At 50.3% G+C, this 10,505-nt stretch overlaps 1 protein-coding gene across 2 annotated transcripts in view; it reads right to left on the reverse strand.

Annotated features, from left to right (window-relative positions):
* FNDC1 (fibronectin type III domain containing 1) overlaps positions 1-10,231 on the reverse strand; it is a 97,495-nt gene extending 87,264 nt beyond the window's left edge. For both annotated transcript variants that reach the window (XM_027082146.1, XM_027082135.1), the window contains exon 1: positions 9,856-10,231. In XM_027082146.1, coding sequence (XP_026937947.1) covers positions 9,856-10,216 — 361 coding nt within the window. In that variant the 5' untranslated portion in view covers positions 10,217-10,231. The remainder of the gene's footprint in view (positions 1-9,855) is intronic.
* Positions 10,232-10,505: the final 274 nt, after the last annotated feature.

Here is a 10,505-nt window from a genome sequence, read left to right on the forward strand (position 1 = left end):
CATATGTAATTAATACCAAAGAAAGCATATCTGATCATTCAGTGAATATTTACTAAGTACCCACTATTTTCAGGCAGGGTTCCAGGCAATGGGGAGAATTCAGTGAACAAAACTGACAAAATGGAGCTTCTGTTCCAGAGGAGAAAGACAGGCGATTACCACCACACAAGTGAAATACGCACACTCTCAGGTAGTGATAGAGGTTGAGGAGAAAAATAAAACTGGGATAAGAAGTGCTGTGGGGTGTGGGTAAGATTGTACTGTTAAATGGTGGGGAGTGGTCAGGTGAGGCCTCACAGGAAGATGATACGGCATAAAGAACCTGAAAACGGTGCGGGATATCCCACACATGTTTATGGAGAGTTGTTCAGGCCAAGGGAACAGCAAGTGCAAAGGCACTGGGGCTGGAAGGCGCCTAGCACATTAGGGAAGCAGCAAGGAGGCCCAGGGGCTGAAGCTGATAGTGAGGGAAGGCCTGGTGAGGAAGATGATCATGTGTAGCCTTGAAACTTGCTAGGACTTCGGTTTCTATCTGAGAGAGGTGGACGGCTCTGTGACATCATGCATCCTGAGAATCACTGTGATGCTGTTTTTCGTTTTTTTGTTTGTTTGTTTGTTTTTGCTGTACGCGGGCCTCTCACTGTTGTGGCCTCTCCTGTTGCGGAGCACAGGCTCCAGACGCACAGGCTCAGCGGCCATGGCTCACGGGCCCAGCCGCTCCACGGCATGTGGGATCTTCCCGGACCGGGGCACGAACCCGTGTCCCCCGCATCGGCAGGCGGACTCTCAACCACTGCGCCACCAGGGAAGCCCCTGTGATGCTGTTTTAAAAACCGAGTGTAGGGGAAGAGGGCAGGAGCAGGGGGACCAGTGAGAAGGTTATCGCAGTAATCCAGGTAAGGTGGCTTGGACCAGGGTGGGCGTAGTACTTCCCTGCCATGCCAAATTACTCACCATAATATCTCAGTACACACAAAATACTTGCAAACTAACTGTAGTGATCTCAAGCAGAATGGGCAAAAATACATACTTTTTAAAAATAGGCTTTTACCTATCTCAAAAGGTTATATATACAATTCCATTGATATGACATGACATTTTTTTCTTTTTGGCCCCAGTTCCCTGACCAGGGATTGGAGCCCCCTCGCCCCTGCAGTGGAAGCTCAGAGTCTTAACCACTGGACCACCAGGGAAGTCCCTGATATGACATTCTTGAAATGACAGAATTACAAAGATGGAGCACAGATTAGTGGTTGCCAAGGAGGAGGGGAAGAAGGGAGGTGGGCGTGGCTATAAAAGGAAAGCAGGAGGGGTCCTTCCGATGGAGTGTTCTGTATCTTGACTCTGGTGCTCGCACAATCTACACGTGTGCTGAAATTACACAGAAACACACACACAAAAGCACGTGAAACTGGTGAGCTCCGAATAAAGTTGATGACTTGCACCAGTGGCAGCTCCCCAACCAGGGCAGTGCACTGCGGTCACACGAGATGTGACCTTCGGGAGAAACTGGGTGACGCAAGGGAATCTGCAGCTCTCTGAAAATAAAAACTTTTAAAAACCATGAAAAAAAACGACCTTTTACACACATAATGTCGTCCGAAGTCCTGACCCTTCTGCCTGGGGAAATGCTCCCGTAAAGCTGTCTTTACGCTGACCTACAATAAGTACAGCAAGCCCCCCTGGCCTCCGTGTGACAGGTTCACCCACGCTCTCCACTTTCTAGGTGGAAGCATCAGTGTGACGACCACACAGCTGGGCCATTGCTAGTCCGGAGAGCCTGAGCCTTCGCTGTAGAGGATTTTGTTTTATAAAACACTATGAGGGGGCTTCCCTGGTAGCGCAGTGGTTGAGAGTCCGCCTGCCATGCAGGGGACACGGGTTCGTGCCCCGGTCCGGGAAGATCCCACATGCCGCGGAGTGGCTGGGCCCGTGAGCCATGGCCGCTGAGCCTGCGCGTCCGGAGCCTGTGCTCCGCAACGGGAGAGGCCACAACAGTGAGAGGCCCGCATACCGAACAAAAAAACACTGAGGATGAGGTGGTGCTGCCCTCGTGAGATTGTGCCGGCAGCTTTCCCCTCTGTCGACCCAAAGTACCCATCGGTGTCAACAGGTCTGGTTCTTCAGATCCCAGCCGGCAGGGCCCGCCTGGCCGGGGCCGCCCTCACCTGGCCTGGCCTGGCTCAGGTTGTTCCTCTGAGCTCCCAGGAGGCCACACGTGACCCAGCAGGTCTCCCGCCTCTTTGGCCCTGCCCCGTGCTGGGTGGTCCAGCTGCGGGTGACTGTCAGTGGGACTGCACCTGCAGACAAATGCGGTGTCGTCTCAAATTAGGAGTCGTGGCTGCATACCTGCTCAGATTGTTTACTACGATGCTAAGTGGTTCCAGCCACAGCACTAGGGTGCAGGGACCCACCATCCACCCTTCTCACAACAGCAACACAGGTGCATCCCCGATCCATGTCTGCTGGCTTTGGCCAACCATCTGCCTGTGACGAAACAATACAGCTGTCCTGGACCTTCCAGTCCTAACACGCATCCCACTGCCTGTACCCTCCCCTGCCCTCCCCATGCCTGTGCTGTCACAGACGGACTGTGTGTACTGGACTCGGCATTCCTGTGCTTGCTGAATGAATGAATGAATGAATGGACACCTTCCAATGGAAACTCCCACAAAGTGAGAGCTGGAAGGGGCCCTTCTCCACATCTCTAGTCCAATCCCCTAATTTCGCAGATGAGAAAACTGAGGCCTGAAGAGTCATGACCTGCCTAAGGTCACAGTGCAAATGAGTGGCTGGGTCAGGGCTACTGCAGTGAATGAAGAGCTGTGACACCAGAGAATAATTCCTAAAAGACAAATCCCAGCATTTCAATGACGCCTCTCTTCTGAGAAGTCTGAAACCCTTCACGCTCGTAGTACTGCAGTCTCACCAGGTGCAGGTCTGTCAACCCCACAGATGAGCTGCTCCTGCTTCTCAGTGCTGGTCCTGGATTTAACCCTCGGCTGTAATCAAACTTGAATCCTGGGAGCCTTCTGGTGAAAATCCAAGGCCAGCGGCTCAGGGTTATGAATTCCATCACACGGGTCAAACATTCCCAGAGAAGCCCTGTGTTAAAGGTTGAAGGGTTCATGTAACAAACTAGACACAGAGCACTGGCCTCCAGGGCCCACTAAGTAAAGGGCACGCCCCACAATAAGGATCTTGCTTATATCCAAATGCCAAATCGATTTTGTAACAGGGAATAGGGTTCACTAAAACCCCATCTGAAGTTAAGCCCTACCAGAGTTTAACATGCTTCCGTGTACGACAGAATCATTTCTCAACAGCAATGTGACCAAAGCACAGATTTGGAAGGGCATCCAGAGCAAATCAGAAACGGTTGTACCGGCCTAACGAAGAGACCGACATAGGAAACGTCCAAGCCAGCGGGAGCCGGGGAGTCTGCAGGAAGAACGTGGGGTCTCAATCCAGGAGACTGGAGTCCAAATCCCAGGACCCCCACTCAACTAGATGTCCGACTCTGGGACAGTCCCCTCGGGGTAAGATGAGGATGTTACCAACTTCACAAGGCTGCAGTGAAAATGAAATGAAATGACATACAGGGAAATGGTAAACTGTGGCACTTTTAACTGCCAGTTCATATTAAAAAGAAAGTTGAGACACAACCTAAGAACTCCTCATAAAGGTGAACACAGGATTAACTAGACTGTACTTTAAGGATTATGATGATGTTATCATGGCCTCCACACATAGGAGGCCACAGGAGAAGAATTAGCAGCTCTCCAGTTATTTCGGTGCACTTCCAAACCTGTCTTAGGAGTTGCATTACTCTCTCTGGTTACAAAGAGAATCCAGTGAGCATGGAGGGGAGATACTGAAAGAGACGGTTTCACCCAAACTCACTCAAAACTGACTTCCAGTGCCCAGGAGGCAACCTCCCCTCAGGGTCCCTTGTGCTCACCCATCCTGCAGCTGCTGCAGCTTTGACCAGAACCTGCAGATATAACAGGGGTACCCCAGCAGCTGACCCCAGCTTTAGGTTTAGGTTTCAAATTCTTTCTCACCAACGGGCAACTGAAAATTGGTAACTTGCAGGCAGGTCCACTCTCAGTGAGTGAGTTGTCCTTCCCAGCTTAATATCTGAAGGAAACTCCAATGAGTAGCAAAATTGAAAAAAAAAAAGGGCAAACACTAAGGGAAAACCAAAGCAGGTAACTGAACGTATGTCCTAAGTTTCTTGTCTCTGTAAAGCCCCGGCGACGGGGGCTGGAACGCGAGAAGCCAGAGGGCGGCGGCAACGGGGCAACGCGGCGGGAAGGCCCCGAGCGCCCTCTAAGGGCTGTGGACCGCAAGTGCTGCCGCCTGCCGGGCCAGGAGCCGAAAAAGGAAGGAACTGGGAGAAAATTGTGTCTTCCGCATCTTCCACGTGGCATCACCTACTACTCAGGGGCACAAAAATTCCTTATTCACAATTTCAAAATTTTCATCACCTGATCCATACTGCAGAATTTTCCTTGATAAGATGATACTAATAACACAATTCCCCCAAATTAACTTAAATTCATCTTCTTTGTAACTAAGACAAGGATAATGTCTTAGGAAAAAACGATGTTCGCCATGTGTTTAACCAATATCTCCCTGAATCCAAATGCTCTAAAATATGTCTACTAAAATAATGCAACAGGGACTACCCTGGTGGCACAGTGGTTAAGACTCTGCACTCCCAATGCAGGGGGCCCAGTTTCCATCCCTGGTCAGGGAACTAGATCCCAAATGCATGCCGCAACTAACAGTTCGCATGCTGCAACTGAGGAGCCCGCCTGACGCATCTAAGACCCAGTGCAACCAAATAAATAAATAAATATTTTAAAAAATTATTCAAAATAATGAAATAATATCCATTCTCTGCCCTCAGCTACCCAGTTCTCCCCAAAGGCAGCCAAGGTCTCAATGTCAGATGTATCCTAACATAAATATTCTATGGTTAAACACGTGAATACACATACATATGTATTCTTTTCTCTCCTTTATCTTTATACATTTAAATACTCACGTCCATATTTTCTAACTGAAATAAAATCTTCTGAATAGAAGTTTTATTAGAACTCAAGAAATTCCTAAATTCCATAGGGACCAATGAAAAGAGCTCTGCTCCTTAATCAGCAAATCATGATGGGGCCTTTCCTGAAATGCTTACATCTAGGCTCCCTTTACCCACACCCTCACCCCTTGCAGTAGCAAAATAATGGTCCCCAAAGATGTGCATGTCGTAACCCCAGAACCTGTGAATGTGTGATCTCACACAGCAAAATAGACTTTGCACATGTGATTCAGTTAACAATCTGGAGATGGGAGGTTGTCCGATGTAATCACAAGGGTCCTTCTAAGTGAAAGAGGGAGAAGGAAGGTCAGAGTCAGAGAAGCTGATGCATGGATGGAAGTGCAGTGACGCCACTGCTGGAGAGGTCACCAGCTGAGGGTCGCGGGCACCTCTGGAAGCTGAAAAAGTCTAGAACCGGATTCTCCCTAGAGCCCCAGGAGAAACAAAACCTTTGATGTTAGGCCAATGAGACCCATCGCAGACTTCTAACCTCCAGAACTGTAAGATGATAAATTTGTGTTATTTTAAGCCACTAAGTTTGTGGTAATTTGTTATAACAGCAACAGGAAACGAATACACCCCTCCAGCCCTCACCCCCAACAGGGCCGGTTTTCAGGCCTTTGTGTCTTAAATAGAGCTATGAACGGTCTTGGTAAGATGATGATCTGGAACTGACCAGTGATAACTTTCCAAAGACATAAATTATCACTCTGCAATTCTATTACAACCTCTAATTCCTACTAATGAATCGTGTGCTCAGTTGACAAATAAAACAGTTCTTTCATCTGGGGGAGGAGGGGCTCCAATGTACAAGATAAAAGGAAAGGGTGTATTCACCCACTCCTCTCAAAGAGGACAGAAGTAGGAGGGGGACCCTACAGAGCTGCATGTAGGTTGGGCCACAGGAGAATCTGTGAGGGCTTCTAGAGGTGGAAGGAATCTTTCCATTTGCTTGGTCCAGTGGGGATTGACCAACTGGCCCGAAGCCACACAGCAGGTGAATGGCAGTGCTGAGACTCAAACCCAGGCGCCTTGATGTTGAACCTACATCCCCTCTATAGGCAGTGGTTATCAAACTTCCTTTTCTCAGATTCCTATCTACTCTTAAATTAATGAGGATCTCACAGAGTTTGTGTTTTTGTGGATTTTATCTATCCGTATCTACTGACCAGAAATTAAATCTAGGAAGAGGTTAAACTACGTACTTATTAATTCATGTTAAAATAGCAATAGTAAACCATTACAAGCTGACATAACAAACTGTATTTTATGAAAAATAACTGTTTTCCAAAACACAAAGAAAATGAGAAGAATGGCATTTTTTGGCATTTTGGCAAATCTCTTTCATAGAAGACAGCGGGATCTCCTATCCGATTATGCCTTCAACCTATTGCAGTATGTTGTTTTGGCTGAAGTATCTGAAGACAATCTGACCTCATACAGATATGGGAAAGGTATTTTAATAGCCTTACAGACAATTTTGGAAAATCTTTGATACTACACCAAAACTCATCAAGTAGCAGTTTCTTAAAGGTTAGTTGCAATGTACAATCTGAAACCATAAAAAGAATTTTTCACATTTTGTTCCATTAAAAATCCACTGGGCTATTTTGCACTTTGGTGGACGTTTTAGCCAGGCAAGATATTGTAACACTGTGCATGGGTCACTTGGATTTACCAGTTCACTTGCTTATGCAGAGCATCTAAATGCTGACACATTTTATAACAGTATTTCAAAATCGCGTTCTTTTATATCACCACCTACCTTGTTAGGAAAGTTTCTAAGTGTTGGGAAGCTTTCAAGTTTAGGACACTGGAGCTGACATGGCAAAATTCTAGTTTTCACCTGACAGCTCAATTTTCTCACTGGCAAGACATACTAGCAGTTATTTTACCAGAAGTGGCAGACCGCCTTCGTTCATGTTTTGAGATGTCTATCAAATACTCAAGTCAAAATAACTGGTCTGTCTGCAGCCATTCTTTCCGGTGAAGGTGGCGTCCCTGAAAAGAAGCGGCTGGTTCAGCTCACAAGCCAAACTGTCACACGACTGCTTCTCTGCGGGATTGCTGATGAACCTGGGCAGTCAGCAGAATTGCTTTCTGCGCCTTTCCCATTTCCCCACACGGAATATTAAAAAGACATGCATACAAGGGTAGAGATCTGGTTAAATTAATCATTTTTACTGTTGCACGAAGGACATTCTTCATTGACACTGGCATATCCTTTCTCAACTTCAAAAGCCTGAAAAATGCAGTGACTACCAGCTCACGGTGGCACCAACGCTAAGATTCACACTGCAGCACCCGCAGTTGAAGTTTTCTCACTAAGCTTTTGTACCCTCCCTACAGACGTCACCACTGTGAAAAAGGCAAATAGTATTACTTTGAAAATCGCTTTGACCTTGTGGATTCCCTGAAAGGGTCCTCAAGCTTTAAAGAAAAAAGCTTTTAAATCACCCAAAACCATCCCAAGATAACCACTATAAATGTATGGGAGTATGTGTGTCCTCACGTGTTTTTAGAAAAACGTATCTTATCAGACTGGCAAGTGCAATCACAGTTTTAACTGTTGCGTAGTATTTTATTGTAGGGATGAGGGGGGAGCATGCATCACTTGCTGATTTTGTTTTACATTTTAATTGACCACCAAGTTGAAGGGTTTATTTAGATCTTCAGCATGCCCTGCAAATCACGTCTGTTTTAAGGAAAGCTCCCCTGAGCTGTGATGGGTCAGCCACTAGGAAGGTGGCTCTGGGTGATTTCATGACAGGGATTCTGATCCCGAAGGTCTGGGGGATGGGGGAGGGCCTGACTCGAGCAGCTCGCTAAGCCCATGCATTCGTTCAGTGAGAGAGGAAGCAGTGTGTCCACAGCCCTGCTGCAAGTACCAGAGTACAAGTCTGGAGCAGTGACTGCAGCTATTACAGCAAGACAGGCAGGAAGCCTTCCAGAGAAGCAGGTGAATAAATTACGTGCCCCCCGATTTCTTCCCCAGCACGTGGAGCTCTCTGCAGGCGATGTCGCTTCCTTCTATCATTTAAATGCAGTAGATATGCATTTCAAAATGTGTTTGTCCTCCTTTGTCTGCTTCTAGTCTGGTCATCATTTTCTTGCAAATCCCACGTCAACACAGTAGAGAGGAGTGCCAGTAAGCGTTCCAGCTCCCACATTCCACAGCTCAGTGATTTACAGAGCGGAAGGCGAGCCAAGGAGCAGCACGCGGAAGGCAGCAGGATTCCGGGAGCGATCACACGCCGCCCAGACTTCGGACCCACGCAAATGTAAACCCGTCGGGCAGGTGGCAGTGGAACCTAACAGGTACAAGGCTGCAAAATGCCAGGGTGGCACTGGCTCCACTTTCAGTCTGTTTTCTGATACAAAAACTCTTTCCAATTCAGAGAATTTTAATTTAGAAAAAAAAAAAAGCCACGGGTTGTAGGGGGGGACGTTGAAAGGCTTTAAAATAGTTTTATTCTTGATAAGTACTAGACAAATATTCAGTGAATGCTTTCCTAGAAGTAGCTAACAGAGACGAAAACAACCTACAACTGGACCCTCGTTTTATGAAAAAGTGGCATTTAGCATCCCAGCGCTGGGCATAACCCTGAGACAAGCGTTATGCCTGATGCACCCACCAAAAAGACTCAGAAGGCAACGTGACCCCCAACTTCTCCCTTTTCCCTTGTAGTAGGAGGGCAGTCGACACACTAAATAGCGTCATAAAGCAAGCAGCCCTCCTTAGAATCGCATCTGAATTTTTATAACCCAGCTGGGAGTAAGCAGTGTCAACAAAAATGTCGACTTCAAACCGATGACATAAATAAAAGCCACACAGTGTCAAGTGTGAAAATGCCTGCACAGGAGGTGGAAACAAGGGCCACCAACGGCTTAGGGATGAAAAATTTGTCTCGCTCTGTGGGAAACGTACAAGAAATCTGAAAACAGCGCGCTTGCATTTTCTGAAAAGCGTTTCTCACATTTCGGCCCCCAAAGCAATCATCCACCCCGTCTCCAGCCTCAGCCTTCGGGGAATGGTGAGCTTCTCCCGAAATGACCCTCCCTCTCCCCTCTCCCTCCTCTCAAGACAGATGCCCCCCTCCCAGCTCCAAACTTCCCACCGAGATGCAACGTAAGAGCGCGGCTTCTCCCTGGGCACCGAGGTACCCGATTGCCCCGCGGCGGCCCACAGCTTTCCCCGTGCCCTTAGAGAACAGTCCTGCCTCTCTGCCTCCCTCTGGTCTCCCGAGTGCCGTCCTTCACCAGGCATCCGTGCCTCGGGGCAGGTGAACTGGAGGAAAGAAGGATGCCCACGGGGAAATTCTGGGCAAAGGAAAGCGTCACCCCTCCCCCCACCGCAGAGCCGAGAGGTCGCCTTTCTTTCATTCCCCCCCCCCCCCTTCTTTTCTTTGCCGGAATGTTCCCGGAATGTTAGACTGCTGTGTCTCCCGACTCCGGGCGTTCGACGGCAAAGTTGAAACCGCTTTGCGCTGAGGTCCCCATGCCGCCAACCGTGTCCCCGGGCCCGCCTCCAGCGCGCGAGGCTCCGAACGCCCGGACCCGCGTCCCCAGCCGCCCCTCCGCGCCCCGACTCGCGAGCGATGAGGACGCACAAGTTAGTGACAGGACATGCAGCCAGTACAGAGCAGGCCGGCGGTCCCCCGAGCGACAGGCGGGTGAGCGGCGCACGGAAGGCGGACAGGGAAGCGGTGAGGAGGCGCGGAGAGCCGGGCGGCCGAGGCCGGGACTGCGCATACCTGGAGCCCCCGCCGAGGAGACGACTGGCAGCAGCGCGGCCAGGAACAGCAGCGCCGCCCAGGGCAGAGGGAGCCGAGCCCGCGGGGACGCCCCGACCTCGGGCGCCATCGGGAGCCCGGGGTGCGCGGCGGGTTGCGCCGGGCGTCTGCCGGGTGGGCGCTGGGCTGGAGCCTGGGAGCGCAGAGGGGCCGCCGTCGGGTCCCCGCCGTCGGTGTGCGTCGGAGCGCTCTGCGCCGCACCCGTGCGCCCAGGCCCCGCGCCGCTCGCTCCCTGTCCGCGCCGCGGCCGCCGCGCTCCGCACTGAGGCCGCCGGCCGCCGGCCGCGCCTTTTAGCCGCGCGCGGGCGCCCCCTGCCGGCATGCGGGCTGAGGGGTGGCGAGGGTGGCGGGGTGATGGCCCGAGACGGGCGGGGTGGAGGGCCGCGGCTCCGGGTGCCCAAGAGCCCGGGAAAACCGCTGGGCGGGTCTAGAAACGCAGTGATTGCTGTGCGGGCGTGCGCTCCCGCTGTCTAACCTCTCCGGCTTTCCGGCTGCGGGAATGGCCCATCACGTCCAATCTCCTTGCCAAGCCCAGGCATGCCTCTGTCACCTTAAATAAATACCTCTGGCTTCAACACTGGGGACCCGAGCCAGGCCCCTTCACCTCTATC

Source organism: Aethalodelphis obliquidens, unplaced genomic scaffold, assembly GCF_003676395.1.
Source record: "Aethalodelphis obliquidens isolate GAN/ISIS:26980383/991018 unplaced genomic scaffold, ASM367639v1 scaffold3, whole genome shotgun sequence".
Lineage (NCBI taxonomy): Eukaryota > Metazoa > Chordata > Mammalia > Artiodactyla > Delphinidae > Aethalodelphis > Aethalodelphis obliquidens.